General features: G+C 41.0%; 2 protein-coding genes across 3 annotated transcripts in view; both read left to right on the forward strand.

Moving 5' to 3' along the window:
• The first annotated feature begins 873 nt into the window (after window positions 1–873).
• mast3a (microtubule associated serine/threonine kinase 3a) lies at window positions 874–11,226 on the forward strand. Its single transcript, XM_010770438.1, has 17 exons — window positions 874–954; window positions 1,217–1,302; window positions 1,731–1,939; window positions 2,050–2,188; window positions 2,390–2,522; window positions 2,621–2,786; window positions 2,924–3,025; window positions 3,682–3,804; window positions 4,031–4,143; window positions 4,460–4,641; window positions 5,584–5,705; window positions 5,794–5,982; window positions 6,389–6,612; window positions 6,823–6,945; window positions 7,117–7,253; window positions 7,464–7,648; window positions 8,000–11,226. The coding sequence occupies exons 1-17, from the start codon at window positions 874–876 to the stop codon at window positions 8,866–8,868; spliced, it is 3,183 nt and encodes a 1,060-aa protein (XP_010768740.1). The 3' UTR covers window positions 8,869–11,226.
• Window positions 11,227–11,803: 577 nt separating this feature from the next.
• The window catches only part of pik3r2 (phosphoinositide-3-kinase, regulatory subunit 2 (beta)), a 32,532-nt gene continuing 27,457 nt past the window's right edge, over window positions 11,804–16,878 (forward strand). Inside the window, exon 1 of one of the 2 annotated variants that reach the window (XM_010770433.1) lies at window positions 11,804–12,081. The gene's annotated coding sequence lies outside the window, so the exon portion shown is untranslated. The remainder of the gene's footprint in view (window positions 12,082–16,878) is intronic. The other variant, XM_010770434.1, reaches the window with a different exon arrangement.

Consider the following 16,878-nt stretch of genomic DNA (forward strand, 5'->3'; position numbering starts at 1 on the left):
ATGTGGATTTCCCCCTAGTATTAGATCCTGCCTTAGTTTTGCTAAGTCTTTCATTGTTCAGTTAAAAAGGCTGTGCATTTAGTCTCTGTAATTGACCATTGAAAGTACTCCCTCTGCAGAACGACACGTCAGTATTGCTTTGTATGATATTCAGCTGAGTGGAGCGTAATTCAACCGAATTGGAAAACCTTTAATGAGTTTGCAGAGACATTATAACCTAATCATGTATAAATGTGATTTGGAAACGGTGACAATTGTAATTTCGTTAAGCATCATTAGTCGGTTACTATCATTCGCAAACAGTTGAATAACCTCTCATCGCTCTCACTGATTTTTATTTAAAGGGGACCTATCATGCAAAATGCACTTTTTTGTACATCTTTTATACATGAATATGTGTCCCCGGTGTTCCAGGGAACTCACCAAGTCAGAAAACACAACCCTTTCTATTTTCCTCCATACCCAAATCTCTAAAAACGGGGCTGCAACGGAGCTGATACAGACTGATCCAGATTTGAAATTGTTCTTGTCAGAAACGGGGTGCTCCGCCTATATGGGCAACTCTCCACCTATCAGGTGAATGAGAGGTTGCGTGGCATGGTAACAGCATGGTAACATGACGCTGCAGCTGACCTCGCCCCCCTGCAAAGGAGGGGGGCGAGGTCAGCTGCAGCTCATTTGCCACAGAATCAGCCCGTGTGAAGACAGGGCTAGAATACAGCAAATAGAGCGAAATGAGGCATGGCTAAAATGCATGATCTGTTCAGACATGTTTTTATATAGGTATGGCCCTACAATATATGATTCAAATATAGCATGATAGGTCCACTTTAATCTAAAAAGGAGTTTTGTGTGTCTGCTGCTGTTTCAGAGATGGTCCACCTGGAGCAGACCAGTCCGAGCCACAGAGCCAACAGAGAGTCTGACGACACAGGAGATGGTACACATATGCAGGTAAAGCTTATATTAGATGGTAAATAAGTAGTTATAATGAAATATGAAGTGATTCTTAGTTTGAAAGGCAAAATAGAAATGTACAAACAACACTCAAGGGGTTGCTGCGACCATTTAAATGATATAAAGAGCTCTTTCGGGAAAGAAAACTCTTAATATGATCACAATGCAGTCCTGAAGTGCATGTATTTATGCTTTCCATGAGCAATGCAGCAACTTAGTTCCTGTTTTTTTCCTTCCGTTTCCTTTTTGTATGATTCAGGGCCGAGCAGCCTGCACCCCTCCTCGTAGGAAACCACTGGAGAGCGACTTTGAGACCATCAAGCTCATTAGCAATGGCGCCTATGGGTGAGTAAGACAGACGTCTTTGTTTCCGACTAGCTCAGATTCTTTGTTGACACCGCAGAGAGCCCAATAAAAGTGGAAATGAAACTAAAAAGAGGATGTGTTGTAGTTTGGGTCAGAGCACGGACAGTGTAGGGACTACCCAATGGGAATTATTATTATTTTATTATTTTTCCTCTTGTCCCATCAATCGAGTCGTTTCATTTGCCATCAGCCATTATTTTGCATTAATTGTTTTTATACTGGATCTTAATGGAAATGCATTAACAAACTGGGCCTTATGTTCCAAAATCTAATTTGGATTAAGTGGAAAATAACAAAGAAACTTATTTCAATACTACTAGTTAGTGCCAACAAAAAATCTGTACAATTTGATTTGTTATGTGTTTAATTTCATGTTGTCCTCTTCCATCTGTTCCCCTGTCATGCAGGACTGTTTTTCTGGTGCGCCACAAGGAGACCCGTCAACGGTTTGCCATGAAGAAGATCAACCGGCAGAACTTGATGCTGAGGAATCAAATCCAGCAGGTGTTTGTGGAGCGAGACATCCTCACCTTTGCTGAAAACCCATTTGTGGTTTCTATGTTCTGCTCCTTTGAGACACGGAGGCACCTCTGCATGGTCATGGAGTATGTGGAAGGTACGGTTAGAATGATCCACTCATACATATCATGTCTTTAAAGACGAATGTTATTCTTTGCCCACTATAAGCCCAAACAAAGCATCTGACTGTCTGTCTTTGTACTTTAGGTGGGGATTGTGCCAACCTGTTGAAGAACATCGGTCCTCTGCCTGTGGACATGACTCGGCTGTATTTTGCTGAGACTGTCTTGGCTTTGGAGTATCTTCACAACTACGGGGTTGTACACAGAGACCTCAAACCAGACAAGTAAGTCCTCATTTAACTTCTTTCTCTCTCGGCTCTGAGGTAGCTCCAAAGTAAGCTTTAATCATTTTTAGACTTGCCATTAGAGCCTGGCAATCTTTTTGAAGTAGTCACAGAAGCGTTCAGCCTTTGATACTTTTTTTACCCAGTCTAAATCTAAGTTTTGGGTAAGCGTTTGATGTGTTCTGTTTCCTTCTTTTGTAGTTTGTTAATCACCTCCATGGGACACATTAAGCTGACAGACTTTGGGCTGTCAAAGATCGGTTTAATGAACATGACCACCAACTTATATGAAGGACATATCGAAAAGGATACCAGGGAGTTCATCGACAAACAGGTCTGTCTCTTCTCTTCTCATCTCTTCATCTCATCTTTAACGATCTCAAACCAACATCAATATTTTCTGTCTCTTACATCTTCCTTTCCTCTCATCAGGTGTGTGGTACTCCTGAGTACATTGCTCCAGAGGTGATCCTGAGGCAGGGATATGGCAAGCCAGTAGACTGGTGGGCTATGGGCATCATCCTTTATGAGTTCTTAGTGGGCTGTGTGCCTTTCTTTGGAGAAACACCTGAACAGCTTTTTGGTCAGGTGGTCAACGGTTAGTGCAATTCTCCTCAGTCATCACATACAACCTTTCCACTCATAGATAGATATTGACCAACATTTAACGTTTATGTTGTGTTTTGATGTGATTAAATCCCTTCATTGGTTGATTGTATGTTCTTCTTTGTCCAGACGACATCATCTGGCCTGAGGGGGAGGACTCTCTGCCGGCTGATGCCCAGGACCTGATCACCAGACTGCTGAGACAGAGCCCTCTGGATCGACTGGGAACAGGTTGGTGGGGGTGTAACTGATGAGAAGTGGGTACACAACACTCTTAATTCAATTCAATTCAAAGGTTTTAGTGTCATATGCACTTAAGCTGCAGTGTAGAATAGGTCCTCTGACAATGTATATGTATAGAACATAGTTATATAAGACATAAACAATAAAACAAATTCAAAAATTCAATTAAAAAAAAGCAACAAAAGACAATAGTGCAAGAAGTCTAAATACAGTACACGTAAATAGAAAATGATATATTCAAGAACAGAATGTAAAACTACTTTATGTTCCTTTGAGACACGGAGGCACAGGTCCCAGGTTACACTAGGTCTGCTACAATTTGTCAGGGCAGCCATGACACGGGGGATTTCACGGGAGAGAGATGTTTAGGAAAGTGTTATGTCAAGGAATATTTTTGAAAGATCACATTTAGCAATTGGTGGCAGTTATCTTTAGGGCTGTGTCTGATAGAAACGTTCCATCAACATGGAACTTTTCCATTACATCAAAGCTGTGTGCCTAATGAGTGTTAATAAGGCAACAGGGAGAGGTAAGGATATCAAAGGAGACACGGAGTAGCTGGGGATTAACTGTAAACCAAGTCGAAGGTGTGCAGATATGAAAGCATACCTGTTTGTCTGATTTTTATTTATTTTTTTCTCCAGGTGGAACCACTGAGGTGAAGATGCACATGTTCTTCCACGGTCTGGACTGGAATGGCCTCCTGAGACAGAAAGCTGAATTCATACCCCAACTAGAGACTGAGGACGACACTAGTTACTTTGACAGTACGTTACAGACCAGTCAGATTTATGGACGGATAAACACACGGTGCCTTTCATGATCTAATATGGACTGAGCTAACTACAATACAAATATGGAACACTTTCTGCACACAGAGACACACCTTTGTTAAAAACACAGAAACACACTGGACCAGCAGATTTTATAGTGATGGCAATTGTAGTAAGAATGTTTATTATTATTAATGCACTGTCATTGTGTTTCTTATAGCTCGATCGGAGCGTTACTGTCACCTGGACTCGGATGATGACGATGAAACCAACGATGATGAATCATCTCTAGAGCTCCGACAGTTCTCCTCTGTGGCTCACCGCTTCAGCAAGGTACTGCCCTGACTATGTCACAAATTATTCATTTTGTGTAGAGTTAAAATGTAAGAAACCGTTTCATAAAGGTTTGAAGCCAAGCATTAATACAAGATTTGTGGAAATGTACATTTACATGAATATCTGTGAAGTGTTTGAGTCTTTTAGGGCAAATTAAATTCCTTTTCAAGTTATTTTTTAATAAATATATATCAATAATAAATACACGTACCATTAAAAGATATATCTTAGAAACATTGGTGATAACCTACTGATTAAGCAGTCCAGATATCTTTTTAAACATCAATGTGACCCATTTCCTCTAATGCTCCAGGTGTACAGCAGCTCGGAGCATCTGTCCACCTCCACGCCGTCCAACCAGAGCCTGTCGTCGTCAGAGCGCAGCCAGAGCGAGGAGAAGGAGGAGCGCTGGGAGGGCAGGGGAGGCCTCTCCCCATGCGATGGAAACAAACACTTGGCCAGTGGAGACAGGCGGACAGATGGACCCAGGGGGAGGTGAGAACTTGAACCGGGAGAGAGGGATGTCCTTATTATGAGGGGAAAGGATTGAAGCCAGAACTCGTTCTCACCTTGATGGCTTACCATTTTAGAGGAAATGTGAGATTGAGGTGTATTATTATTTTTGAGTTTGATTCTATTTTATCTTTATTTTTACCTTGTGCGAATCCTGTTTTTCACTCTGATCTTGTTGCTGCTATAAACGCCTGAATTTCCCCACGGGGTAATAAAGTTCCATCTTATCTTATCTTAATATTCTCTCTTCTTATATATGAAGCATTTTATTTAGCAAATTAGCAATTTTTTTCTGAGATTTAAAACATGTAGGATTATAAATTCATTAATAGGACATTTTGGGTACGTACGTTTGATACCTTTCATATGAAATTGTATGTGTCCCCTAATAGAGTAACCTCACATATACTGACAAAGTTACGAAGCTTCAGCAGTGAAACAGTTCTATTTATAGAATGAGTGGTGACTACAATGTAGTCTTTTTCCTCAAGATTTAGTTTAGTTTAGTTTATTTGTTTATAGTGTCGTGGACAGTCCCCATTAATCAACCGTCACAAAAACAAAACGGTAAATGGGGCAGCTTTAGCCAACGTTGCTAATTTCCAGATGTTGTCCCCGGCCAGATGATAATGGACACCCTTAAAATCACAATACTTCAACAGCATTAGTTATAAAAAAAGGATGAAAGACAAGTAGATACAGGTGAAAAGATGAATGTAAACATACAAGAAACATACCAGCCCTAATTCGTCCAAACATATGGTAATGCAATTTACACTTAATAAGCGGTAAATCTGGATCATTGATAAAAAAAATGTAATTGCTCTATAGCTTTTCATAGGAAGAACATTGCTGCGACATCATTGTTCTACGTAAATAGACAAGTTTTCCTAAAATCCTCTTTCCACTGTATGTTCCTTGCAGTCTGCGACCTCGTGCTTCCTCTAGCTCCTCCCAGTCAGAGCGCAGTGCGAGCCCGCTGGTGATGAACAGCACCCAGAGCCTCGACATCATGCCCCGCTTCGCCATCTCGGCCGAGGAAGAAGGTAAGATAGGTAAAGACTGTATTCTCCTCTCCTGTTATTTAGCATTAATGAAGCATCATAACTCACACTCAATATGTCCTTATCCTAGATGGGTTGGTTTCCAACCTGCAGCGCATTCGGCTCCGGAGCAACAGCACAGGCACCAGGCCGTCCTTCCGCAGAGGGGCGTCCCGGCGCATCGCCCACCAGCTGGAGACCCCAGAGAAACCCAGATCCCCCGCTGGAAAAGTCCCCAAGTCTGCATCTGTCTCTGGCCTGTCCCTCATCATCACCCCAGGTATACAGGATTATAATACTGTCTATAAAATAAAATGTACATGTTGGAATAGATTCAGTTGCTTAGTCAATTTCCAGCCATAGTAATATTTTGTTATATTTTATAGGCAGAACTGTAATCTCAATGCATGTGTTTACAGTGCCCTCTACAGCCTGATGCTGTGTAACTTGTGCAGTAAACACAAATCATAAATACAAATACTTTGGGGCCAAGATAAGAAGATTGTCACCTGACTAGTTATGATACTGTATCCAAAAACCACACGTAGCAGAATAACAGCCCACCTTTAAGCAATATTATTGTATTTTTGTTATAGCAGTTTTATCTAATGCAAAATGTAGGAAAAATATCCATCCATAAGCACTCATCTGATGAGCTTTCTAATCATCTGTTCCTCCTGATCTAGATGACTCTGGAGGTCCTCCCACAAGCCCCAAATCGTCCCTGTCCCTGTCGTCCAACCCCTCGTCCAGGGACTCATCCCCCAGCAGGGACCTCTCTGTCAACGTCAGCTGCCTCCGGCCCCCTGTGGTCATCCACAGCTCTGGGAAGAGGTTCGGCTTTGCGTTACGAGCTATCAGAGTCTACATGGGGGACAGTGACGTCTACACCGTTCACCACATGGTCTGGGTACGTGTCTTCTCAGGTGTAGCCGTGCTAATCTTTAGTGAAACCAACCAATTTAAAGTGTAATTGATTGATTAAACATGTTACATGTTTTTCTCCCTGATAAATACATTGGTTGTGATAATTGCATAGGTGAAGTAGGTGTAGTCATGGTTACAGCTGATGGTTGCTTGAGCAGTCATTTTAATCTTTTGTGTGTGTTTGTGTCCACAGTGTGTTGAGGAAGGCAGTCCTGCGCACGAGGCAGGGTTGAGGGCCGGTGACCTCATCACTCATGTCAACGGGGAGTCGGTCCAAGGACTCGTCCACACTGAGGTCGTGGAGCTGCTGCTGAAGGTATGATAATTCATGATTCATTTATACAATTATGAAACAGTGTTGTATATTTTGATCATTACATTGTGTTTTAAATTAAATGTTTTGCTGCTAAATCATTCTGTGATAGCATATCATTTTGTGGCTCCTAAGAGAGATGCCTTATAGATTATGTTAATGTCTTTTTAACAGAGTGGCAACAGGGTGACTCTGCAGACTACCGCTCTGGAGAACACTTCCATCAAGGTGGGCCCTGCCAGGAAATCCAGCTACAAGGCCAAGATGGCCCGACGCAGCAAGAAGAGCAAGAAGAAGGATGGACAGGACAGGTACGTGACTTGATGCTTGACATATAGAACTCATGTCTGAAGCTTAGTATCAGATTTCAGATTGACAACTTACAATGACTCCATTCTTAAAGTCCTTCTTTTACATTTTGGTCGGCCTTTTGCCTCATAAGAGACACTTTTTTCCTTAACAGGCATACAAAAAACAATATTATTTACAAAACAAACCTGACACCTCTCTCCTCTGTGCAGCCGACGACGTAGCATCTTGAAGAAGCTGTCTAAGCAAACGCCTCCTCCGCCCATGCAGAGCAGTCGTAGCTTCTCTTCGGGTTTCCACCAGTCGTCCAGCGACAGCCTCTCCGGCTCCCCCACACAGAGCCTCTCTCCTGGGCCATCCACACCGTGTCGCTCCCCTGCTCCCGATTACTCCGGAGGTGAGTGAGGTCATCCCCCACACTTGCATCCTTAATCTGCACACTTCTGTAAATATATCTTCATTCAAATGCTCAACATTTTACTGTGATACCTTCTTTCAACAGTTACTTTATCACTTTATTTTACAAACATTTTGTATTATTATTTTTTATTCTATTTTGTCTTTATTTTTACCTTGTCTGAATCCTGTTTTTTTAACTCTGACCCTGTTGCTGCCATAAACGCCTGAATTTCCCCAAAGGGATAAATAAAGTTTTATCTTATCTTATCTTAAAAGGAAGCTGTCAATCACTTTGTGTGTTGTGAAAAATATACTCATCCTAAGCTGTTTTATTTATTTATTTCGGCAGATTCAAGTTCCTCTCCGTGTTCCAGCTCCCCTAACTCTCCTGTCCCACAGCCCCGCCCCAGTTCCCTACATGTGTTGGGTCGGTACACCAAAGCTGGCCGCTGCAAGTCCACCAGCAGCATCCCTCCTTCACCTCTGGCCTGCATCCCGCCTCCTCAGCCCCTCTCTCCGCAGTGCTCTCCATCCTGCCTCCCGAATCACCCCAAGTCTCTTCAGGGTTTTCATGGAAAGACGTTGTCCCCTCCCACTATCACCCGCCACTCTGTGCGTCCCCGCAGCGCAGAGCCGCCGCGCTCACCGCTCCTCAAGAGGGTGCAGTCAGCGGAGAAGCTGACGGGAGACAAGATGACAGGGGGCTACCATGCTGAGAGGAAGGCCTACAGCACCCGCCGCCACACCATGGAGGTGCCTCTGTCTGAGGCGGAGGGGCTGGAGGACATGGAGGGGGACACCGCCACTGGGTTCGTCTGTGTCGGGGAGCACGGCCGTCAGGGTTTGTTCATCGGAGGGCAGAGAGGCTACCAGGACTCAGCCAGCGGAGGCAGCGAGCTCTACCGCTCCACCGCCTCGCCACAACACCGCAGCAGCAACCACCACTCCAACGAGGTGGTGGTGATGAGGAAGCTGGCCCTGTCGGAGCGAAGGGATTCCTTTAAGAAGCAGGAGGCCGTGCAGGAAGTGAGTTTCGACGATTTGGAGGAGAGAGAGGCAACCCCGAGCCCAACGCCTCCTCTCACGCAGCCCAAGGATTTCAAGGCGTCCTGGATCAAGTCGGACAAGGCACAATCTGCTGTGAAACTGGAAGGAAGAGGAGCACAGGGTACAACAACACCGCAGAAAGCCAAGTCAAAAGACAAAGGAGGGTTTTAGTTGTATCGCTTTGCCAGGAAAACAGTACAATGAAGAGTGTCAGTGAGGCTGATTAGTGAAGAAGAGTCTTTGACCTGCTACTGTAACTTACATTTGAAGGCCTTGCATGTGTCCAGAAAACTGTGACCAAGTCAAAAATCATCACAAGCATCACCTCGAAGACGGAAGAGCAAATTAACATCAATTTTTCTCAGTAATATATGCATCCTGCAACACTGTTAACAGAATAATGACTGTCCAACTTCGTCCACTTCCTAGTTGCTTGTTTTCTCTCTTGGTTCTCAAATCACTGTGGGACCTGGAACTGATGTATTTTGTAAATAGTTTTTGTTTTAAATGAAGGAGACTTATTTATGAATTTGATTTGTATGCTCATCTTTGTTTGTGGTTGCTGAAAATGCCTTGGATGCTTCAGCTACTCTTGCACAAAAGAAAAGCCATGGAACAACTCTTCATTGTGGTTTTATAGCAGTTGCAGAAAAGGGCAGGTACCATCAGTCAATATTGTACCCTATTTTTTTTATACCTCAATACCTGTGTAGTGGGTGTTGTTTCCTGTTCCGTATGGGTCTTTAAAACAAACCAACGGTGTTTGTCCTGTGACGTATAATGTATTATAGACTCAAGAAGATTTTGCTGACTCTCCATCATACAGATTGTGGTGGCTCACAATTAGACTCATAGAACAAAGGCCTTGTATCAATATTTTGACAAAAATATCAACAGCTCAATACTCAAGGGCCTAGCTGTGGTGCCAAAGCATGGTTTAGCCATAGGAACCATTTAAACAGAGGTACTGTAGTTGTACATAAGAAGCTTCATGTATGCATGGGCTATACGTCCACTTCCTTTCTGTCCTGTAAAAAAAAGTGTGTCACTGATCAACACAGGTTTCTAGATAAAGCTTTGTGACTACCCTCAATAAGCAGACTGTTGTCCCTGTCACCCTTGTTCAATCGAGCCTCCGTCCACCTCCCCCCCACAAACCTTGTCTAGCTGAAGTGCACCAGTTGTAGTATCAGTATAAAAGTTAGCGCACATTTTAATATTTCAGGACAATTTCATTCACTGATGGATTGAAAAGTTGTACAGTTGATGCCACAAAGAAAACTAGTTCCCTTGGCTGTTTTCTTAAAATGGGTGTTATGAATGATTGTTTACATTTTAGTGCAAATATGTGTGTGCTCATGGTTTTTGTTAAATTATTTAAAAAAAAAAAGTGAATGACTGGGAAGTCAACCAAAAGCCCTGCGCGGATGAAGGAATGAGTAGAGGTGATCTCCTTTTTGTATATTTTGATATGGAAACAGTCTTGTTGCAGTACTAATAGCCCATGCTGTTGATGTATATTGTATAAACAATGGTGGACCTTATAACAGCTGTTGAAAGTGTTTTTTGAAAGTGACCTTGTAACGGTAGATGGACTCGGATGCATTGTGTAATGTCACTTATGTGACAGGGTCTTAATCTCATGTTGTGATCAGCTTCAGAGGTTTGTGCATGTTTCACATCCCAGTATAAAATTCCTACCATTTTAAAACATATTTTTAGTTTTTCTTGAATTTGATGCCAAGTCACTGGTTTGGTCTTTAAAATTAGCGTCTTGTTAAGAAATGTGAACAAATTGCTTTTGGTTTTATCTTCTTTTAGAATTTTTTGTTCCTTTTTTTTTAAAAGCTGTTCTTTATTGGTTTTATTCAGAAACTGTTTTGATCAGCAACCGAAAATTAATATTTAAACTAATTAATTTTACAGAGATAAGACTTTTGTCCTGTTGGATTTTGGAGTAGAGGGAACTATTAATTTGGGAATTTATAACTGATGTTTAGCACATACTAAACCTTGAACGGTGCTTATAGATTGTTAGAAGCTTGTTTGTTACACATCGGTGAGGAAACTGTGTGTCTCTGTAGGATTTATCAGCGATTTTCTGATGCAATTAACATCATGGTATGTTATTTAAGATCCCTTTATTTTGTACCACCTCCAAACAGCCATATTGTCTTTCGACCTTAAGTTGTATCATCATGTTATACTTCTTCAAACCAAGACTTCATTTTGTGGGGATAGGCTGTCCATGTTAGGTGTTTGGCATCACACATTAAAATGGAGCTCCAGTGTGTTTGTGTGTGTGTGTGTGATAAACTCAATGTGTTCATATGGGGGCTCAACTGTTTTCTCTTCCCCAACACTTAAGTTGTGGCTCTCCATTCAACCCCTTGTTCCTAGATGACAAACTGGCCTTTATGAAATTCCTACCATGTGGGTATCTGATGCAGACTCGTGTGACATTTTTTTTTAATTGTCTTAACAGTGCTTAAAATAAATGCATTGCAAACGGGCTACAAGGTCCAGGAATACAAAGTGTGTGTGTCCTCGTCATTTGTCCCTCAAACAACAACAAATGCAAGGTAAACAATTGACACCATAAACAATCAAAATCTTTCTTTGGTTTTATGCCGGTAATGTGTGGCACTTTAAACAGATAAACGCATATATAATCTAAATATAGATTACATATTTTGCACTTTGTGTAGCAATAATACACAATGTAAGATACACGTTTGACTCGCTAGATACAATTCAGGTTTTGTCCTTGGCAGTTGTTCTTCACACAGTTTTCCACATTTAATCCAAACCAGTCACATGTACAGTATGAATCATCTTTAAACTTTGAAAAAACGTAAGATATTGTTTGTAAAAAGTGACTTGAAGTGAACATTTGAGGATGTTCAAACATGGGAAAAGACACACATTTCACATATATAGTCTTTTTCATAAGGACAGGATTATTTTTAAATAAAAAAGAATTTAAAGTATACAGTAGGGGGAAAGCAACCTTGCAGTTGAAATGGGTTCAAATTACCATTATGGGCCGAGTCAATCCGGTGACCCCTCACTGATCGTTCGGGATTTTCCGCTCGGCATCGTCCCTTTCCGCCCTCCTCATATTAGTTCCCACACACTCTCCTTCCCTGCGCCGTGCTGAGCTGGAAAATGGCTGTGTAGGGGAGCAGGGAGTCATGAACGGGAGAAGAAAGAAAGAGCGAGAGAAAGAAGCGAAGCAGTAAGTGAACCGAAGGTATACCTGATGTTTACTGCACACTGAGAAGCTATCGTCCGAAATAAAGCGCCACACGGACTCTTGTCTTCTACTTGGGAGAGTTTAAAGCTCCGCAACCTAAAGTGAGAAGAGTCAAGAAATATCTGCGGGTGAGTTTTTCCAAGTTATTGCAGATTTCCAGTACGGCCACTGTACTGGAAAATGGTGGAAGCGCTGCAAGTGTGCACACGCAGCTTCACGATGTTGACTCGTGCCCTGGTTTAAATGTTACAACTCGGGATTTATTTTTGTGTTCATTTAATTTCTTTTGCGCAGCAGTACACATTTCGATAAAAAAGTATGTATGTATGTAAATGTATCGTGTGCTCGTCGTGCAGCATGTTGTCCGGTGCTTGTCGACAGTTGGACAGTTGACTTACTGAAACATTAACTTTTATTATTTATAGCTTTGGAGTTGTTTTTGTGTTGTTTCTATATGACTTGAAAACACGTTTAAGAGGACTTTAACTAGCTAGTATCTATAAAAGCTGTCAACTTTTTCAGAATTGTAACCTCCGATTTACTTTGTGTAGTTAAATGCTTAATGTGTTAAATGGTGCTAACAAGTTGTACTGCAGGACCTTAACACAGTAAAGAAGCCACACTTTGCAATGTACTCCATGTGTGTACCACCATTGGTACGTTAGTCAGTATAACAGTGCCTTTACATTGACTGCAGACTATAGGAGGCCAACACAGCTGAAGGCCTGACATGATGTGCGTGCCTCCCTGGTTTGAGGATTTGGCATGCATCAGTTTATTGAAATTGTGCCACTTGCATAATAAGACAAGCCACTCAACTGTGTGGAGACCCATTTTCTCTTCTGTAATTACTGAATCCAGCATTATGCAACCTAAATGTAAATTATACTGCTTTATCAATGTGAAGCACGACTTGTGGCAAAGCCTTCATTCTTCTTTTAAAAGTCTTAAAATGCTCCAAATGACTCTCAGAGCTTGTTTCTTCCAAAATAAGTGAAGACTTCCTAAAATGCCAAGTGTCGTTTCTCGGAGTGGCTGTATAAAACATCAGCTAACTTCAAGTTCCACGAGACCGGAGTACAGCTGTGGTTATTTTTGTTACACGTCCTTCAGCAACCCAGTTAAACTGAAATGGTGTTATTTGATGGAAATAGCAGCAGAGTACGGATCTATGGACAGCTTAAACGTTACTCCTCTGGAAAAGCTGCACAAGCTGGGCTGGGACTGGTACCCAAGGGAAAAAACAAAATCTGATAGTTGACAAAAGTATGATTGTCTTAACTTTCCAGGAAGATAAGTCAGGCTATTTATACAAATATAGTTAGTCAGTTGTAATATACTTTTTCGAAAGCTCTTTCCTGGATGTGACCAATTGCTTACTGGAGTTGGAAAAACATCACCGACTTGTTGACTTGTCTTCAGGAACAATATTTATATCTTAAGACTTTTTTATAATATCAAAATTCCAATTGATAGAATGAAAGTCAGACTTGCAAATGAAATAGATGTAATGTAGGTACCACTTAATTCGCATTACGTCATCGCCAGCCAAATAAAAGCGGTTACTCATTAATCTCTCGGATGGGATAAGTATTTGATTGGATTTGTCATTGCTGTGTTTACAATGGAGGCCACTGCCTGTTGCCTGCATATTTTCACGTTAAGGCAAAATAGAGTTAGTTATGGAGAGGTTAGTGGTTTTATGCTTTTATATCTATATATATAAAGTACGAGGCTTAGTTACTAACCACTTTCTGGCCTACATACTAACTTCGGAGTAAAAAGTATTGTGTTATTTTCAACTTGTGCTGACTTTGCAGGTTTGTCAGATTGTATTTCTTTGTTCCAGACACAATGTTTACATATAACATTGTGGTTGCAGAGACTTAAGGTAGCATTTTAAAGTATTTGAGGCGTTGAATTGCCTGCATCTTATATTTTCTGATAAATACAGTGAGCCGTCTTTAACTGTAGAGCCTTGTGGTGTATTTGACTTTTCAGAACAGTGCCGTCTCAGTGCTTCATAATCTTCGTAGCAGATGTTTCTACTTAGCGAAGTGAGCTTTTCAGCTTCATTAAGGACAGATAGAATTTAGGTGAACATAACTTAAATCATAAAATGCCTAAGCCCACATTTTATGCTGAGAAAATGAGTCCTTTACAAGCGTCTGTGTTGTTGGCCTGTCCTCGCTGCCTGTGGCGCAGTAGATTTTTCAGCTCCATGTGGACAGATGGCTGGAGGCCAGGCTGCATGCGTGGTGACTCTGTAGTCAGCTTCTCACCAGAAGGGCCGTGAAGAGCCTACACTCACTTTAAAGCATAACTGGGTGTCCACGTAAATGTTTGAACTTAGTATAATGCATGTATTTCTGTTGGTGAAATTCACTTAAGGACAGCAGAAGACTGCAGCCTTTCTTTATGGATGCATGAAATCCATAAAGTGTGCCTCTGAGACATGACAGTGTTATCCTTTCGTGTAAGAACACTGTACTACTAACTAAGAATGCATTCTCTAATTTATTAACTCACAAGCTCTCTTTTAAAAATAATCCCAACCGTAGGGAGAATGTATATCTATCTATATTTGCAGTAGATCTGCCAAGGCATGTTTCAAACGTTTGAACAAATCTATGGGTTTACCTAATTTTACCCTGTACTACAAAGATGTAACTGTTGATGAAGTCGCAATGCATGATGATGATGATGATTGATGTACCACACCCTCAGGCCTTCAGAGAAACTTGTTCATCTGCATTGGTAACTGATAACTAGGTGACAGATTTACAAGATAAGTTAGTTTCATACAAGAGGCATGTTCCATGTGGGTAATTTAATATTTAATATGAAACGATTAAATGGCCAGGCTGATATAAGGGCTTGCAATTAGCTTGTTGCCGATAAATCATTATCAGTGTATACAGTATGTCGGCAATACAATTGCCAAACAAAGTTTGAAGTGCTTAAGAAACATGGCATATAGTATGGTATATTTGCACATTGGATAGCAAGTTCATTATTACGAAAAAAGTCAAATATTGTCCTATACCTAACGTATGAGTTACCACTGAAATAGCATAACATTTTATTTTTACATTAATGTTATTTCTATCCACTCAAACTTTAGATTTTTCTAGAAAATATAACTTGCTATTGCACATAGCATCTTATCAACATTTCATTTTTTAAATACCATATAATATGATAATATCTTTATCACTCCCCCCTAATATACAGTATAGCACCATATAGTATATACATTAGTGAACATGTGGCTTAACAATATAAGGAAACGGGGTTAAAAGCCTAATTCATATTTTGTTTTATCAGAGCAACAGTCTTAGAGATTGATTCATATTCCTTCAACAAGATACAATAGAGAAAAGCAGGAATTTCACCCATTGGAGAAGCTGGAACCTTAAAACAACCTTGAACATGTTTTTCGAGAAAATATTTCATAATAATAAATGAAATGCTAATTAGTGTTCTGTCAATCAACAAATCAGTTAAAAGAAAATTTGTTGCAACTCTTAGTTAGTGCTGGGGTCTATTTATAAATGAAATAATCTTATAAATGAATATATCAGAAGTAAAAAATCTATATTTTAGTTCAAACTACACTATTAAAGTCAAGGGCAGTATGAGTATATCTTCAAGCTGTATCAGTCGCTCTTGTCTCACTCCACTGTGTTAGTGACGCTCTGAATAGCTTATTTGACATTATGCATACCGGTGTATAATGAACAGGTCAGAGCTCCAGTGGCTGACTAAACAAATCAAGTCATGCGATGTCTGCAGACAGCGGTGGAAATCTCAATGCCATTTTGCGTTCAATCTAGGTCTCACTTTCCCCCGCAGTTAAACTTAATGTGAGTGAGATAAATAGCAAATGTGAAATAAGGATAATATTGATACTAACTGTGGCTGTTGAAATATAATTGTATATTATTTATAGAGTATTCATTACTTTACTAGTACACTTGCACTTGGAGTGGATTTTGTCATAGTTTCTCATCATGTTCCTTTTATAAAGGCCAGCATTTCTTTTGCTTTCTTTTAGTTGCATATAATCATCACATTCATCATCCTGGTAACTCGGGAAAACAGAAATCCTCTCCTTTCACCTCATTGCTCCACTTCAACATGACTCATGGAATTCTCTCCAATCACACGCAGCCTTCAGTTTTTCCATGTTTTGTTTTTCATCATTATCCTGTGGCAGTTTCATTTGATTTGAATCACCGATGCATCAAAGATGATGAGCAGTCATCAAGGATGCACTGATGAAAAAAGTCAGGCGTGTGGGAAAAGCTGGAGTTGTTTGGTTCAGATGTTTGATCACTGCCTGGATACATTTTCTAATATTAGAACATTTCCTTGATTTGCCCGGCTTCTCTGGTGACTGTGGAGCACATGGCCTGAGCAGCAGCCAATCAGAGCGCAGGATTAGCTTTCCCTCTCTCTAGCAACAGTGAGTTACTTGCTGCCTATTCATTAATTATTTTCGCGTGGTCTCCCTCAGCCCGTTGGACTCTGCTGATAGCAAAGTGCTCTGTCTCTCAGTTGGTATTTTTGTTCCCTGCTTTCTGTCGCTCTCTGCTCTGACTGAATACAAAGTCTTAAAGAAAGGATGGATCCTGTGACGCTGAGCCTGCCAGCTGCTGCTGCTGCCCTGTGAGCCACTTCAACACTATCAGACCAGGACTGTTTCAGAGATGACACTTCTCTCTCCTCGCACGACTTTTTCTCCTCTGGAACTAAATAATAAAAAGGGATTTCTGAATAACAGCGCTCCCTGCGTACTGCTTTTACTTCGCCTTCATCTTCTTTTCTCCTCTTTCCTGCAGCAGCGCTCTCGTAAACAAATAAAACATGGCAACTGGAAAAACGACTGGACTTTTTCGCTGGCTGAGGATGTGGGGGTGGGG

The sequence above is a fragment of the Notothenia coriiceps genome, unplaced genomic scaffold (genome assembly GCF_000735185.1).
Source record: "Notothenia coriiceps isolate Sejong01 unplaced genomic scaffold, NC01 NC01_scaffold00008957, whole genome shotgun sequence".
Classification (NCBI taxonomy): Eukaryota; Metazoa; Chordata; class Actinopteri; order Perciformes; family Nototheniidae; genus Notothenia; species Notothenia coriiceps.

Coding starts and splice junctions, on each gene's coding strand:
- mast3a (XM_010770438.1), top strand. CDS start 874: ATGGTCCACCTGGAGCAGACCAGTCCGAGCCACAGAGCCAACAGAGAG. Junction 955..1,216: donor GAGATGGTACACATATGCAG/GTAAAGCTTATA, acceptor TGTATGATTCAG/GGCCGAGCAGCCTGCACCCC. Junction 1,303..1,730: donor ATTAGCAATGGCGCCTATGG/GTGAGTAAGACA, acceptor CCTGTCATGCAG/GACTGTTTTTCTGGTGCGCC.